Consider the following 17,886-nt stretch of genomic DNA (forward strand, 5'->3'; position numbering starts at 1 on the left):
GTCCTGAGATTTGAATGCGCCTCAATGGGGTTCAGCATTCAGCGCCCTCTGGAGGTAAAAACAGGCTAGTAGTTTCAGTATCTGCTGCGACAGACGCATTACGGTAAATGTTTACGACAGTGTGAACGCGTTTGCGGCAGCATCATGGCAGCGTACGGTGTGAGTTTTGAGAGCGCAAACAGCATTAAATCCAAAAAAGAGACCAAAAGGGAAGAAAGAGAGCTCGTTTTACAACAGGTAAAACTAATAGACACTTTAATCTAATATTTAGTTAGAATAAGACTCGTAGATCTGGCAGAATAAGAAGCGAATGTTGTATTTAACAGATTTGTTTACAAACCTTTATATTTAAATTTCATGAATATACAGCTTTAGTATGTATTTATGTATTTTTGTGTCATCTTTTTTGTGTCTAAGTGTCCTAAAGCGTGTTTCGGACTTGATCCCTAAACATTTGAGCTACTTTATGTATTGTTTGTCCATATTTGTTGTTAAATGTTGTTGTATTAATTATGTAAATACACTTTTATTATATACAAATTAATGAAAGGTCTTGTCCTTGCTATCGATCTTAAATTAAATGACACTAGTTTTTATATTTTGTTATTAAAAAAAAAAAAGATAATTAAAAGAAATCTGAAATAAAATAAAAAAATATTAGATGACAACTTATATTAGATAAAATATTGTCTTGGCAACTAACCAAAATAAATAAGTTTAAGTTGGAATACTAAAATTACTAAAACTGAAATAAATAAAAACATTAAATTAAATTCGATAGAAATATGAAAAAACAAAACAAAAAATGAAAATCTAAAAATAAAACTTAATTAAAAATTATTAAATATATTAAATTAAAGCTAAATAGAAATATGAAAAGACTATAAAAAATAAGCAAAAAATTAAACTAAAAATAAAATGAAAATGTAAAATATAAAAATAAAAGGGAAGAAAGAGAGCTTTACAACAGGTAAAACAAAAACATTTTAAACTAATGTTCATCCAGAATAAGAAGTGAGTGTTGTATTTAACAGATCTAAAAAAAAAAAAAGAAATCTGAAATAAAATAAAAAAATATTAGATGACAACTTATATTAGATAAAATATTGCCTTGGCAACTAACTAAAATAACTTTAAGTTGGAATACTTAAAATTACTAAAACTGAAATAAATAAAAAATATTAAATTCAATTCAATAGAAATATGAAAAAACAACAACAATGACAAAGGCACATAACAAAATAAAAATCAAACAAAATAAAAAATAAAAGTTAATTAAAAAGTATTACATAAAATTAAATTAAAGCTAAATAGAAATATAAAAAAAAATAGAAAAAAAATAAGCACATAAAAATGACAAAAAATTTAACAAAAAATAAAATGAAAATTGAAAATATAAAAAAGGGAAGAAAGAGTGCTCATTTTACAACAGGTAAAACAAACAAACACTTTAAACTAATATTTAGTCAGAATAAGACTTTAAGACCTTCCAGAATAAGAAGCGAGTGTTGTATTTAACAGATCTGTTTACGATCCTTTACGGTCAGCTTAAATGAATATACAGCTTGTCTTTTTTGTGTCTTTTTTTTGTGTATAATTGTCCTAAGGCGTGTTTCGGGCTTGATCCCTAAACATTTAAGCTGCTTTATGTATTGTTTGTCAGTATTTGTTATTTTGCTGTATATGTAAACATATTTCAGTATCTAAAAAAAAAAAAAAAAAAAATCTTATCCTTGCTATAGTTTTTAAAATAAATACTAGTTTTAATATTCTGTTATAATAATGCAGTGTCATATCAGCTTTAAAGTGACTTGTGTCCAAAATACCAACAGTTTTGGAAACAAAATTACTCTCTGTATAATGTATAGCATGTAGTAACCATATAACATAAACTGATTAAACGCTTTTTACAGTGCATCTGTTAAAATGCTGTAATGTGATTGCATTTTTATAGTAGAATAGTAAAATGTATTATTCTTTAAATAAATGATTCATATTCATTTATTTTGAGCTGCTTTATGTATTGTTTGTCAATATTTGTTGTTAATGTTGTTGTATTAATTATGTAAATGTTTATTTATTATATACAAATTAATGAAAGGTCTTGTCCTTGCTATCGATCTTAAAATAAATGACGCTAGCTTTCATATTTTGTTATAAAAAAAGAAAAAGAAATCTCAAATAAAATCAAAAATATTAGATGACAACTTATATTAATTAAAATATTGCCTTGACAACTAACTAAAATAAATAAGTTTAAGTTGGAATACTAAAATTACTAAAACTGAAATAAATAAAAACATTAAATTAAATTTGATAGAAATATGAAAAAACAACAAAAATGACAAAAGCACATAAAATAAAAAACAAACTGAAACAAATGAAATTAAAATCAAAATCTAAAAATGAAAGTTAATAAAAAAATTATTAAATAAATTAAATTAAATTAAAGCTAAATAGAAATATGAAAAGACTAAAAAATAAGCACATAAAAATGACAAAAAAATTAAACTAAAAATAAAATGAAAATTTAAAATAAAAAAAATAAAAATAAAAGGGAAGAAAGAGAGCTTTACAACAGGTAAAACAAAAACATTTAAAACTAATGTTCATCCCGAATAAGAAGCGAGTGTTGTATTTAACAAATCTGTTTACAATCCTTTACGGTCAACTTAAATGAATATACAGCTTTATGTCTTTTTTGTGTCCTTTTTATGTGTATAATTGTCCTAAGGCATGTTTCAGATTTGATCCCTAAACATTTGAGCTGCTTTATGTATTGTTTGTCCATATTTGTTGTTAATGTTGTTGTATTAATTATGTAAATGTACTTTATTATATACAAATTAATGAAAGGTCTTGTCCTTGCTATCGATTTTAAATTAAATGACACTAGCTTTCATATTTTGTTATTAAAAAAAAAAAGAAATATGAAATAAAATAAAAAATATTAGATGACAACTTATATTAGATAAAAATATTGCCTTGGCAACCAACTAAAATAACTCTAAGTTGGAATACTAAAATTACTAAAACTGAAATAAATAAAAAATATTAAATTAAATTCAATAGAAATATGAAAAAACAACAAAAATGACAAAGGCACATAACAAAATAAAAATCAAAAAAAAAAAAATCTACAAATAAAAGTTAATTAAAAAGTATTACATAAAATTAAATTAAAGCTAAATAGAAATATTAAAAAAACTAGAAAAAGAAATAAGCACATAAAAATGACAAAAATTCAACTAAAAATAAAATGAAACACTTTAAACTAATATTTAGTCAGAATAAGACTTGAAGACCTGCCAGAATAAGATCTGTTTACAATCCTTTACGGTCAACTTAAATGAATATACAGCTTTATGTCTTTTTTGTGTCATTTTTTTGTGTATAATTGTCCTAAGGCGTATTTCGGACTTGATCCCTAAACATTTGAGCTGCTTTTTATATTGTTTGTCAGTATTTGTTATTGTGCTGTATATGTAAACATATTTCATTATCTAAAAAAAAAAAAAGAAACATCTTATCCTTGCTATAGTTTTTAAAATAAATACTAGCTTTAATATTCTGTTATAACAATGCAGTGTCATATCAGCTTTAAAGTGCGTTTTGTCCAAAATACCAACAGTTTTGGAAACAAAATTACTCTCTGTATAATGTATAGCATGTAGTAAGCATGTAACATAAACTGATTAAATGCTGTTTACAATGCATAAATTAAAATGCTGTCATGTGATTGCATTTTTATGTAATTTATTTTGAGCTGCTTTATGTATTGTTTGTCAATATTTGTTTATTTTGCTGTATTAATTATGCAAATATTCTTGATTTATATAAAAAATAATGAAATATCTGGTCCTTGCTATTGTTGTTAAAATAAATGACACGTTTTCATATTCTGTTATAAAATGCAATGTCATATCAACATTACCAACTGTTTTGGAAACTAAATTAATCTCAAAATAGTGTAGTAAGTAGGTTATATAACACACATTGTGACTGAACAGTGTTTACGATGCATCAATTAAAATGCTGATGTGTAATTGCTTTTTATACCAGAATATAAAATGTAATTTATTTTAAGAAAGATATTTATTCTTAATTTTTTTATTTATTTATTTATTTATTTTCATATATTCTCTAAAAAGCTGTGTCCAGTGTAAAGTTACAATATATTTGATCATAGTAAATGAGATGTTTTCAAAATTGAAATAAATTCATATTTTTTTTTACACAATATTTTATTTATTTAAAAACACATTTTGCAGTGACAATCATGATCTCAAAATAATCAGATTTCACCTGGTTAATCTGGCTGGGTTATATCAGTCCGTCACTAGTTAGTTGTGACCCTGTTAGTGTGGATTATTGTACATAACATTAAACTACCTTCAGGTGGCGCTAACAGTCCACAGTGCATTTGTAGATTTATGGTTTATTCAGGGACAAAACAGGCCTTGACTTTTAGCAGATGTACAGTCATGTGTAAGTTTGTATGATAATGGTTGTAATTAATGAATAATTAATATAATGTTTGCAATTTGTGTTTATAGAATATGAGCCATTATGCAAAAAGCCTAAATAAGCAGAACAAACATTTTTTTTCCCCACCCTTTTACTCCTTTTAACAGTAAATTCTCACGCTCTCTGATATAAGAAAGCGCCCTGACCTTCAAAAATACAAATGTTTTAATTTTTGCCCGAACTGGTGCTATAATTCACTATTTAAGCATTGTAAAAAATGATGTGCATCATCTTTGAATTTGCTTGGTAGACATTGTAAAATGTTCTGTCCTGGAAATGCTCTTTATATTAGAGCTTTCTCTGTGTGTGTGTCTTTCTGAATAATGTCAGGATTGATGTTTTTCCTCCTAATGATGATTAGCAGGTGAATATAAACATGACTGATTATTGCTCTGTTTAACTGGCCGCTGTTAACAGGAGGGTCAACTCTGTCCTCAGCTGATAAGAGCCGTTCTATTTTGTCGCATTTGATTTATTTTCTGTCCTTTAAAAAGGTGTTTGAAGATGCTGTAGTAAAATTCAACATTATTTCCTTATTTTATGATTTCCTCTCTTCCTCTTTGGTATTTTGATTGCTTCCTGTTTGTGAGGCGAGACCAGTGGTGATATTAACTAAAATTTTTCAAATCTTTTGTGATATAAATTCTTCATGATAAAAAAGTGTGGTAATTGAAAGAATTCTGAAATAAAATCAAATAAATATATTAGATGACAAACTTAAACTTAATTAAAAATTATAAATATTGCCTTGACAACTAACTAAATTAAATAAGTTTAAGTTGGAATACTGAAAATTACTAAAACTGACATAAGTAAAAAAAAAAATAATAATAATAAATTAAATAGAAATATGAAAAAAGCAACACAAATGACAAAAGCACATGACAAAATAAAAAAATAAGAACTCAAAATCTAAAAATAATTTAATAAAAATTTTAAAATAAAATTTAAAAATAAAAGTTCATTTAAATTGTGTAAAGTTAAAGCTAATAGTTGTAAAAAACAATTAATAAAAATTACAAAACCACATAAAATTACAAAAAATTAAATAGAAATGAAAATAGAAGTTAATTTACAAATGTTAAAAAAAATTAATAAAAAGCTAAATAGAAAAAAAATAGAACAAAAACAACAAAATTACAAAAAAATCCTAAAGCTAATTAAAAAATTATTAATAATACAAATTATTAAAATAATAAATAATAGGAAAATAATAAATAATAATTCAAATAAAAAATAATAATTATTCAAAATAATAAATAAGTCAAAAGCACTTAAAATTACACAAAAACAAAAATGTAAATGAACACTGAAAAAAAATAAAATTAATTCAAATATTTATAAATATTATAATAGTATATAAATAATACTAAAATATTACTGGGGTATACACTGACTGTTAGGACTGAAATGCTAGCTACTATTAAAAATATATGATGTGAAAAAGAATGCAGTGTACAGTGCTAAACGTTTTAAACCGTAGTATGCTGGATTGTTAGATGACCTCACTGGAATAAACATATGTCATAGTCAGAAATAAATATGCCTACTATGCTGCATTTTTTTTGACATACTGCATATTTGACTAAATATATGAGGTTAATCGGGTTGTTTGTAGAAATAGAAAATTCAGATACTGCAGAAATAGTATGGGTATAGTTTGCTATTCCAAACATAGTCACTAATGTGACCAGATCTCAGTATGCATACTGTGTCTGTTATCTCTCTGCCAGCTGTGTTGGGTTTTCTCTGTGCACACATTTGCCTCAGTCTTCCTTTACACTGACAAACCTTTATCACCTCAGCGCAGCGCACAGCCGACGGATGCAGCGGACAAATATGTAATTAGAATTTAAACAGCCCATAATGCTTATCTGCTTCCAGAAATCACCACTTCTCCTGCTTCTTTATCTCTCTGCAGGCTAAAGAGAAGTACGAGAAAGAGGAGCGGAGGAAGGCCGAGAGGAAGGCCAGGGGTGAGGACACATGGATGCTTCCGGACGTTGACCTGCGACTGCAGCAGATAGGCGAGGTCAGAGGTCAAATTGTAGCATGTGCATGTTTATTGACCATGAATTATAATATAACTTCAGGTCTCTTCTGCTCAGTAAGGCTGCATTTATTTGATCTAAAAATACAGTAAAAACTATAAAATTGTGAAATATTATTACTTTTTCAAATGTGTGTTTTCTTATTAAATAGTTTTTAAGGTCTAATTTATTCCTGTGATCCAAAGCTGAATTTTGTTTAGCATCATTACTCCAGTCTTCAGTCACATGATCTTCAGAAACTATATTGTAGAAGTTACAATGCTATGAAAGCTAGAGATCGACCGATATATCAATTTACCGATATTTTTCCCAATATTTAAGCATTTTACCATAATAGGATATCGGTTTTGTAATATCAGATCCACCAATAAACAACAAAAATATTAGTAATTCTGATATAACATACCAGTTGAGAAATGCAATAAAATACGGTTTTGTTTGTTATATTCCAATATTCTAGAGAATATAACTATAATTTTCTCCATTTGAAAACATTAGACATTCTACTTTTATTTTGCTTATTAGTGTTGCAGCTGATGCTTTTTATAAATAAAATGTTTTTATTGTTGAAATATGAAGATTAAATGTAAGGTAAAAGACTGCTAATTTTTAACACCTTTTTTTAAGATGATTAAAGAGGGAATAATCTAAGTGAAGTTTGGACTTACTTCACTCAGTCATTTATTTACTTTATAACAGTAAATATCGGTTATCGGGCACATAAATATGCAAATAATCGGTATGAGCTGCATTATTTGATTTAAAAAAAAAAAAATACAGTAAAATTATGAAATATTATTACTTTTTCAAATGTGTGTTTTCTTATTGAATAGTTTTTAAGGTCTAATTTATTCCTGTGATCCAAAGCTGAATTTTCACATGATCCTTCAGAAACTGTATTGTAGAAGTTAAAATGCTATAAAAGCTAGAGATTGACCGATATATCAATTTACCAATATTTTTCCCAATATTTAAGCATTTTACCATAATCAAATATCAGTTTTGAAAAATCGGATCCACCGATAAATCACATAAACATTAGTAATTCTGATATAACATACCGTTTGAGAAATGCAATAAAATATGATGTTTTGTTTGTTATATTCCAATGTTCCTGAGAATATAAATGTAATTTTCTCCATTTGAAAACTTTTTTTAAGTAACTTACACTTTTTTTAAGTAAATATCGGTTCTGCATATCAGTTATCGGGCACATAAATATGCAAATAATCGGTATCGGTTATTAAAAAAAAAAATCAATATCGGTCCATCACTAATCAAAGCAGTTTCATATTGTCTCTTACAATATGTTGTGCGTCCCCTGTTGGGCGTCTTATCTCTTTTCACACTGGAATCACATTTTGCGTTTGTTTTTTTGCACACAGGAGCATACAGTGAAAAACAAGAAAAATAAAAAAGAAAAGAAAGCAAAAAAGAGTAAGAAAGAGAAGAAGAAGAAAGCCAAGAAAGAGAAAAAAGACAAGGAAGAGGCATCTTGTGACAGCTCTGAAGTATGTTTTGGATTTTATTTTCATGCTACATTCAACCCTTTTATCATGTTTAAGGAATAGTTGATCCAAAATTTAAAATATGCTGATATATAACCCACCTTCAGGCCATCCAAGATGTAGATGAGTTTGTTTTGTTCATCAGATTTGGAAAAATGTGTCATTCCATCACTCACCAATGGATCCTCTGCAGTGAATGGGTGCCGTCAGAATGAGAGTCCAAACAGCTGGTAAAAACATCACAATAATCCACAAGTAATCCACACCACTCCAGTCCATCAGTTAACATAATGAGAAGAGAAAATCTGCATGTTTGTAAGAAACAAATCCATCATTAAGACATTTCAACTTCAAACCGTTTAAACCATAATCCATAACAAACCATAAAAATGCTTCCACCAGCTTTTGGCTTCTCAAGATGTTAACTGATGGACTGGAGTGGTGTGGATTACTTGTGGAATATTGTGATGTTTATATCAACTCTCATTCTGACGGCACTCATTCACTGCAGAGGATCCATTTTTGAGCAAAAAACATTCCTTTAATCCAGCAATTTTCTTTTCTCCACGTATTTCAAGTTGCATAATTATATTTCTTGCCATAAATTGTAATTGTTTTAGTACAAAATTATATTTTTCCTTTGCCAATCCTTGGTTGTTTTCAGGACTCAGAGGATGAGTGGGTGGAGGCCCGGCCGTCGTCAGGGGGCGGAGACAAGGCATGGAAGGCAGAGCATGAGGCCACACCTGCTGCTAGCTCAGCCAGTGCTAATCAAGTAAGTGAGTTTTGTTGGTTATCTGAAATGGATAATATTAGATCAGTAATCTCTCCCAAAATCTCAGTAATATTATTCCTCTTTCAGTGAGAGCAGATTTGTACTTATTAGGGCCTGGCGTATGTAGGTCTGTCACACAGGAGTTTATTGTGATCTGATTACTATCCTTGCTGTGGTCTGTAATCACAGTCTTCAGAAAGACATTGAGATTATGAGTGTGTGTGTGTGTGTGTGTGTGTGTGTGTCAGAGTGGGTGATTGTTGTCCTACACAGTAAAGCCACTTGTGGAAACTTCAATACTGTTATTAGTTGAATTGAAGAGCTCTCTCTGCTCTCTCTGAGCCGTGAGGGCGTTTACACTGACAGCCATTTTCAAAGAGACCAAAATCATTCATTTTCAGTGAGGGCTGATGGGATGTATGTGCGTCCAGTGGTGTGACAAAGATGTGAAAAGTCTAACTTTGCACAAATAGGATATGCTGTCATTCATGTTACACAAACATGCTTTTCAAACCTCCAGAATGTTAATTTTTAACTGCAGTAAAATTCCTTGTGGGTCAAAATAGAGTGGCATTGGTAATGTACCTCATTAGGTATGTTTTCATTCACAAATTTTGGGGTATTACAAAAAAAGATGGATGGAAATAACAATGTGCAAAAAAATCATAAAATGTCCATAAAAATGTAAGTTTTCAATGTAATTTTAGTAGAAACAATAAATTCCTGGAAATTTATAGAAAATGCATAAAAAAAATTATTTATTGTTATTTTAATTTAATTTATTTAATTGTTATTATTTTAATTAAATTATTTTATTTTTATTATTAAATTTATGGAAAAAAACTCCACAAATTTTCACGTATTACATAAAAATGCTGGATGGAAATCCCAAGGAGATCTTAAAATATGTATAAAAAAAAGTATAAACACATTTACTAATAAAAATCCTGAATGCAGAACAAAAAAAAAAAAAAAAAAAAAATGCCACAAATTTTGGGGTATTACTTAAAAATGGTGGATGGAAATGCCAAGAAGATCTTAAAATATGCATTAAAAAAGTATGCATTCAGTTTAGACAGCTATTTTTTTTTTTTTTTTCAGAAATAATACATGCACAAATAGTGCATAAACACATTTAAAAAAAATCCTGAATGCAGAACAAAAAAAAAAAAACGCCACAAATTTGCGGTATTAAATAAAAATGCTGGATTAAAATGCAAAGAAGATCTTAAAATATGCATAGAAAAGTATGCACTCAATTTAGAAGGCTAATTTTTTTTTTTCCAGAAATAAAACATGCGCACATAGTGCATAAACACAAAAAAATCCTGAATGCTGAACAAAAAAAACCCTCTACAAATTCTTCGGGTATTACATAAAAATGCTGGATGAAAGTGCCAAAAAGATCTTAAAATATGCATAAAAAAATCCTGAATGCAGAACAAAAAAAATGGGTTACTGCATAAAAACTGAATAGAAACACCAAGATGTGCATAAAACCTTAAAACGCCTAAAATTTGTGTTTCACCTGTGCACTCAAAAACACAAGAATGTGTAGGATAAAGTGCCTAGTGAAAAATAAATATACTAAAATGTACATTTATTTCATGCTAAGTGTACTACAAATACATTTAAATATTATGTTTCTTAATAAAAAATACCCTGCAGTTGTACTTTTAGTATAAGTATTGTACTAAACTGCTATATTTAAAGTCTGCTAAATTGGAACAACTCATTTTGTACTAAATGCACTTTAATTGTGCTAATTAAGTATAAATGATTGTGCTAAAGTGGAACTATTGCAAGTATACTTTAGGTACACTTTAAATATTATTTAAAGATCATACAGTCCTCATCAATAGTGACATTAAAACATATTTTAGGCTTAATATTAAGAAATGTGCATTTTGTGCAAGTAGTATTTCAAATTACAATTTTTATATCAGTAAGTCTGATCGTTTGCAGCTTTTTTAAAATATATTTTGTTACTGATTATTTGCTCCAGTTTCCCAGGAAGTGAGGATTTTGTTTCCCTTGAACACATTAGATAGAAACTTTAAATGCTGCTTTATTTGCACGTTTTATGTGATATTCCAAGATTCCACAGCTTTCAATGGAAACTTTTCAAAAAAGTTCACCAAGAACAGCAGTCGAAACACCACCTACGATCAAGAATAGTCTTGTTTTTATTGCCTCTGTCTGTTTGACCTCTCCTAGAGAGACGAATGGATGACCTTTGACTTCTTGGCGATGAAGACGACCTCCCAAGGAGAGAGACGAGCGCAGAAAGAAGCAGAGAAAGAGGCGGAGAGGCAGAAAGCGCAATCTATCGAACAGGTAAGCGACGTTTGTGTTTCCAAACAACATGAAGGTTCATGTATGCTCAGTGCCATTTGTAATTGGTGTTAAATCAGTCTGTTCTAATCTGTGAAATTAAAAGATGTTCTTTGCAGCTCTGCATCTTAAAATTAAAAATTCTTAAATTCTTAAAAACTCTTAAAATTCTGCTGATTGCAAAAACGAGTATTTCCTAATCAACATGCTGCTTTCAGAAATATCAGTAAAAAACTGTCACATATGTGACCCTGGACCACAAAACCAGTCTTAAGTAGCACTGGTATATTTGTAGCAATAGCCAACAATACATTGTATGGGTCAAAATTATTAATTTTTCTTTTATGGTAAAAATCATTAGTAGAGTAAGTAAAGATCATGTTCCATGAAGATATCTTGTAAATTTCCTGTCGTAAATATATCAAAACGTAATTTTTGATTAGTAATATGCATTGCTAAGAACTTCATTTGCACAACTTTAAAGGCAATTTTCTCAGTATTTAGATTTTTTTTTTTTTTTTTTTTTGCACTTTCAGATTCCAAATTTTCAAATAGTTGTATCTCAACCAAATATTGGAAAGCTTATTTGATCTATAAATCTCAATTTTAAAAAAATGGACACTTGGTGACTGGTTTTGTGGTCCAGGGTCACATATGAAGATTTTTCATATTTAATCCCAATAACAAAAGCAGTTAACTGTAAAAGGTTTGGCTTTAACAGACTGGACATTAAACATCTTTTTTTATAACTTATTTTTCACCTTGAAAATAGCATTGAATGCTGGGGTAGCATTAAATAAACAAGCAAAAAGTTTGTGAAAAACAGCTATTATTAACATATAATTGACCTATTTTAGCATAATGCATTTCTCATTGCTGTGCATCTATGCAATATTGCATTTGTGAGCGTTTTGCATTCCTTGCATCTTTTGCAATTTGTGTTGTGAATGCTTGCAGTGAACAACAGTTCATCTTCCGTTGGGATATTAAGCTGAGAAAGTACTGTCCAGTACCAGTCTGTGAATATTCTGTGTTGTAATTTAAAATAAAAAAAATTGTGATGCAAACTTGGGTTTGGACCAAGCAGTCAAACCAAGTGCTAAAATAAGCACTGTTGTAGTGGGTTTTTGTTTTGTGAGGAGAGTGTGTTTGTGTTTATCATGTGTGTCTCTCTTTTTCTCTTAGGCTGGTCTTCACAGGTTAGAGTTGAACCCCTACTGGAAAGACGGAGGAAGTGGTCTGCCTCCCGAAGAAACCTCCAGTACCGCGGTTAAAAAAGGTGAATGCCGAAATCAAGTGTGATGCTCCGACACGGTCAGACTCTGAGAAGTTATTTTTGTCTCAGCCGCTGTAGGCGATACAGTTTGTGTAAAATCCCATACACTGTAAAAAATGTTTTCGTTTTGGTAAAAAAAAAAAAGAAATTTCAGAGAAAGTTTTTTGGAATATGCTTTACAAGAAAGTACTCTTTGTACTTCTTAATCTCAGGTTTAATTAATTGTTGCTTATTATTTCTGTGTAAATACACTACCCGTCAAAAGTTTTTGAACAGTAAGATTTTTAATGTTTTTTAAAGAAGTCTCTTCTGCTCACCAAGGCTGCATTTATTTGATCCAAAGTACAGCTAAAACAGTAAAATTTGGAAATATTTTTATGATTTAAATAACTGTTTTCTGTTTGAATATGTTTTCAATTTGAATTTATTTCTGTGATCAAAGCTGCATTTTCAGCATCATTACTCCAGTCTTCAGTGTCACATGATCCTTCAGAAATCATACTAATATGCTGATTTGCTGCTGAAGAAACATTTATTATTATTATCAATATTTAAAACAGTTTTTAGGATTCTTTGATGAATAGAAAGATCCAAAGAACAGCATTTATCTGAAATAAAAAGCTTTTGTAACATTATATACTATACCATTCAAAAGCTTGGAGTCAGTAACCTTTTTTTTTGGTAAAGAAATTATAGAAATTTAATACTTTTATTTAGCAAGGATACTTAGAAGGATACTTGATCAAAAGTGATGATAAAGATATTTATAATGTTACAAAAGGTTTCCATTTTAGATAAAAGCTGTTCTTCTGAATTTCTCTTCATCAAAGACACCTGAAAAATTCTAATCAAAAATTAGCTTTGAAATCAAAGGAATAAATTACATTGTAAAAATATATTCAAATAGAAAACAGTTAAAAAAGTATTTTAAAATTTTACTGATTTTGCTGTACTTTGAATCAAATAAATGCAGGCTTGGTGAGCAGAAGAAACTTTAAAAAGAAATTAATCTTATTATCCAAAAACTTTTGACTAGTAGTGTATATGTGCTATTTACTAGCAATTTCTGAGTGAAAATTGTTTCTAAATCTTACATCAATTTTTTTGTTCTTTGTAGAGCAGTTCAGCAATATCCTTCGACATTTTATTTAAAATATATTTTGTATTATTTTTGTTATACACCATTTTTGAATTCAATTGATTAGACATATTTTCAATTTAATTTTTTAATTTTTGAGCAGGTTGCATCATTTGCAAAGCATCCATGCAATTTGTGATGCTTGCAGTGAACAACGATTATCTTCCATTGGTTTATATTTCATCTGCAGAAAGGTGAGAAAGTAATTGGGTATCTAATGTAAGATCAAATGGGCCATAAAACCCATTTTCTCAACTGCTGTTTTTTTAGGCTTGTGTCCAATTTTGATGTTATTTACCCCTAAATATGACAAAAAAAGAGGAATTGACATTTGCATCTTGCTCAGATAACTTTCTAATTCCTAAGTGGGCTATTTGGGGCAAAAATAAGCTGCAATTTTGACCAGACTTTATACGAAAGTTGGGCTATGTAGAGCTATTAATATCGTAGCCCATGCTGATAAAGCTTTGTTGGCTCTGACTCTTATAGAGACAGTTTAAAGCAACCAGCTGCTCTCGTCCTTTTTCATTTTTCATGATTCATTCCATGCACTTTCTTTTTGTCATTTAAATGCACTGTTTCACTTGTCACATTATTAAAATGGGGAATTAAAATGACGTTTGGCATTGACATTAAGCTGACGCTGCAGTCAGAGCCGCGCGCTCTTATCTGAGCTCTGTACATGCCGAGCGGGAAGTGTTTATTTCAACAGATGTTTTACACTGATTTCTCTCTGTCTCAGCTGGAGTGGTGAATGATGGAGGGGTGAGCTGGCTCAGGAAGTCATATCAGAGGATGAAAGAGCAGGCCGACAGAGAACAGCGGAGCCTGGAGAGCGTGGTGGCGGAGAGATACGGGGTAAACACACACACACATACACATCTCTACTTCAACACAACGTGAAGCTGCTTCCCTTTCTGCGATAGATCAGAGTTTGTGTATAGCAGTGTTTCCTAATTCAATTCAGACAAAAAGAACCAGCTTATAAGAGTCATTCGTTCGTGAAACTGAATGAATCATTGCTATGTGCAGCCAGTAAAGATATGTGATGCACATTCGGTTCAGACTGCAAGATCGTAAGTTATCGAAAATATAAAATCTTACTTTTCAAATAATGTATTTGAATGTATTAATTTTATTTTAATATGTGATATATATGAATCTAAACAAATTCTAATAATATCAACATGATTGTACAATATATGTTTATATTATTGTGAAAATAATATATTTGAATGTGTTATTAAATATATTTTAATATAATGTTTTAACATATTAATATATAAATATGTACTAATAATATGTTTATACATTTATTTCTAAATAATATGTATAATATGTAGGAAAATAATGTATCTTAAAACTCATGATATTATTTAATGTAATTAAAATATAAATATAGAAATTAATATAAAATTAAATTAAATAATGTATACTTATATTAATATTTATATATAAATATTAATATAAGTATACATTATTTCACAATATATATTTACATTTATTGCAAAATAATATATTTGAATAATGTATTATTAAATGTTTTTTAATGTAATGTTATAACATTATTATTTAAGTGTGTACTTAATATTAATATAATTTACGTTTATTGGTAATATATATAATGTATATAGGAAAACAATATATCTTAAAACTATTATGATATATGATTTAATATAATTTAAGTATAATTTTAAATATATTAATTAATAAAAAATTAAATTACATAATTTAATATAGTGTATACTTATATTAATATTAATATATATATGTGTGTGTGTGTGTATAGATAGATAGACTTTTTTTAATTCAAATATATTATATTGAAAAAAATTTTATAAAAATTATATTGTTAAAAAAAATATTTTATTAAAAATGTTATATAATTATTACACATATATACAATATATACATAATGATTATATTTTTTTATATATATATATATATATATATATATATATATATATTTATATATATATATATATATATATATATATATAAGAAAAATATAAACCTAACATTCCATTTTTGAAATTCATTTGAAATTAATTGGATGACTTAAACAGAACTGTATGCCATAAATGAATGTTTATTTGCATATTTAAAGTCGAACAGTGTCTTCTAATCCATCATTTTACACTGAGGGCGACCGCTACTAAACTGTAGTAAATTTAATTTGCTCTAGGTCTGAATAATGTTTTGATGGTTGTCTCTTTCCCCTGTAGTCCATGGAAGAGTTCCAGAACAGACTGCAAGAGGCGGAAGAGGCTGCGTATGGAGACAGAAGAGAAGAGAGGAGCGAGAAAAGAGGAGACCGAGAGAGATGGAGGAGAGACGACAGAGATGAAGGGAGGCAGAGATGGAGGAGAGGAGACCGGGAGGAGAGGCGGAGAGACAGATCTCCACACGCTGAGAGAGAAAGAGAGCGAGATTTTGAGAGAGGCTCTCGAGGCCGAGACGAACGCCATCCGAGATCCCGGCCGGATCCAGATGAGGATCGGCAGTCCCAGAGACGCAGCGCTTCCTCTGTGTCCAGCTTCAAGTTCCTCAAACCCTCAGAAGCTGATGATGATTTTAGTGGAGGGGCGGAGTTCAGGAGGGCGGGGCCGAAAGGCTCTACGTCCAATCAGAGTGCAGGATTCAGAAAACCAGTTGATGATGATGCCGTTGTGCCTGCCTGGAGGAAGAGCAGTGCTGTGCAGGAACCAAAGGAGACGCCGAACCCACAGAAACACACAGAGAAGAGTGCCGCCCCGCTGGAAGAGAGCAAAACTACAACAACAGTGAGCAGGTCAGTTCACTATAAATCATTCTAACCTTTACACCATTATTTGAAAATGAACAAAAAGGTGGCTAGCTGCACACTGAATCCAATCCAGACTAGAAGAGTCTATAAAAAACATTTTTATTTTATAAATTGCGTTGTGCAAAAAGCGCAAAGTGCATGTTAATCACATGCACTTTGCACTTTTTGCTCGATGCAATTTATAAAATAAAAAAATGTTTTGTAGATTCTTCCACTATAAACTAATATATTTAAATAATATACTTTGACAAGTATACAAATGTGTAAATTAATGTTTATATTTGATGCAAAATAACCATATATAAAATATGTAAATGTATAAAATATATTTTATTATATATTAAATATGTTAAAACATTAAATAAATGCTTTGGACAAGGTGCTTAAAGTGATTTAAGTACTCGAATTTGACTTTCTGAAATTTAAGGCCTGGAAAACCCTTGAAAATAGCAATTTTTTGGGCTTTTTTATGCCTTTATTTGGACAGGATAGTGTAGATAAGACAGGAAAGCATTGGGTGAAGAGAGAGGGGAGTGGGATCGGCAAAGGACCACGAGCTGGGATTCGAACTCGGGTCGCCGTGAGCGCAATTGCACTGTATTTAGATCGAGAATTTGGACCGGGTTCGCGAATCATTTGATTTAGATCGAGAATTCGGAGCGGGTTGGCAAATCATTTGATTTAGATCGAGAATTCGGAGCGGGTTCGCGAATCATTTGATTTAGATCGAGAATTCGGAGCGGGTTCGCGAATCATTTGATTTAGATCGAGAATTCGGAGCGGGTTCGTGAATCATTTGATTTGGATCGAGAATTCGGAGCGGGTTCGCGAATCATTTTATTTATATCAGGGCTTCAAATCGAGTTTTGCGAATCATTTGATTTAGACTGGCTTTCGAAACGGGTTCGCGAATCATTTGTCTTAGATCGGAACGTCACGTTTTCAAATCGTTTGGTTTATATCGTGACTTCAAATCGCGAACATTTGATTTGGATCAAGAATTTGGAGCGGGTTCGCAAATCATTTGATTTAGATCGAGAATTTGGAGCGGGTTCGTGAATCATTTGATTTGGATCGAGAATTCGGAGCGGGTTCGCGAATCATTTGATTTAGATCGAGAATTCGGAGCAGGTTCGCGAATCATTTGATTTAGATCGAGAATTCGGAGCGGGTTCGTGAATCATTTGATTTGGATCGAGAATTCGGAGCGGGTTCGCGAATCATTTGATTTAGATCGAGAATTTGGAGCGGGTTCGCGAATCATTTGATTTGGATCGAGAATTTGGAGCGGGTTCGCGAATCATTTGATTTAGATCAACAAACTTTATTAATCATTTCGCGAATGAATGATTTGCGATCCAAGTCCTGATCTGACACGATGATTCTCGAATCATTATTCCGACCGGGACTTTAGAATGAGGATCTCGAATCATTTGATTCAGATCCGAACTTCAGAGCAGGTTCACAAATC

At 30.0% G+C, this 17,886-nt stretch overlaps 1 protein-coding gene across 1 annotated transcript in view; it reads left to right on the forward strand.

Moving 5' to 3' along the window:
- The first annotated feature begins 128 nt into the window (after positions 1 to 128).
- Positions 129 to 17,886, forward strand: part of cwf19l2 (CWF19 like cell cycle control factor 2) — a 29,025-nt gene continuing 11,267 nt past the window's right edge. The window contains exons 1-8 of the mRNA XM_051130148.1: positions 129 to 237; positions 6,449 to 6,559; positions 7,964 to 8,089; positions 8,751 to 8,861; positions 11,079 to 11,198; positions 12,381 to 12,474; positions 14,352 to 14,467; positions 15,835 to 16,400. Coding sequence (XP_050986105.1) covers positions 145 to 237; positions 6,449 to 6,559; positions 7,964 to 8,089; positions 8,751 to 8,861; positions 11,079 to 11,198; positions 12,381 to 12,474; positions 14,352 to 14,467; positions 15,835 to 16,400 — 1,337 coding nt within the window. The 5' untranslated portion in view covers positions 129 to 144. The remainder of the gene's footprint in view (positions 238 to 6,448; positions 6,560 to 7,963; positions 8,090 to 8,750; positions 8,862 to 11,078; positions 11,199 to 12,380; positions 12,475 to 14,351; positions 14,468 to 15,834; positions 16,401 to 17,886) is intronic.

Source organism: Labeo rohita, chromosome 15, assembly GCF_022985175.1.
Source record: "Labeo rohita strain BAU-BD-2019 chromosome 15, IGBB_LRoh.1.0, whole genome shotgun sequence".
Lineage (NCBI taxonomy): Eukaryota > Metazoa > Chordata > Actinopteri > Cypriniformes > Cyprinidae > Labeo > Labeo rohita.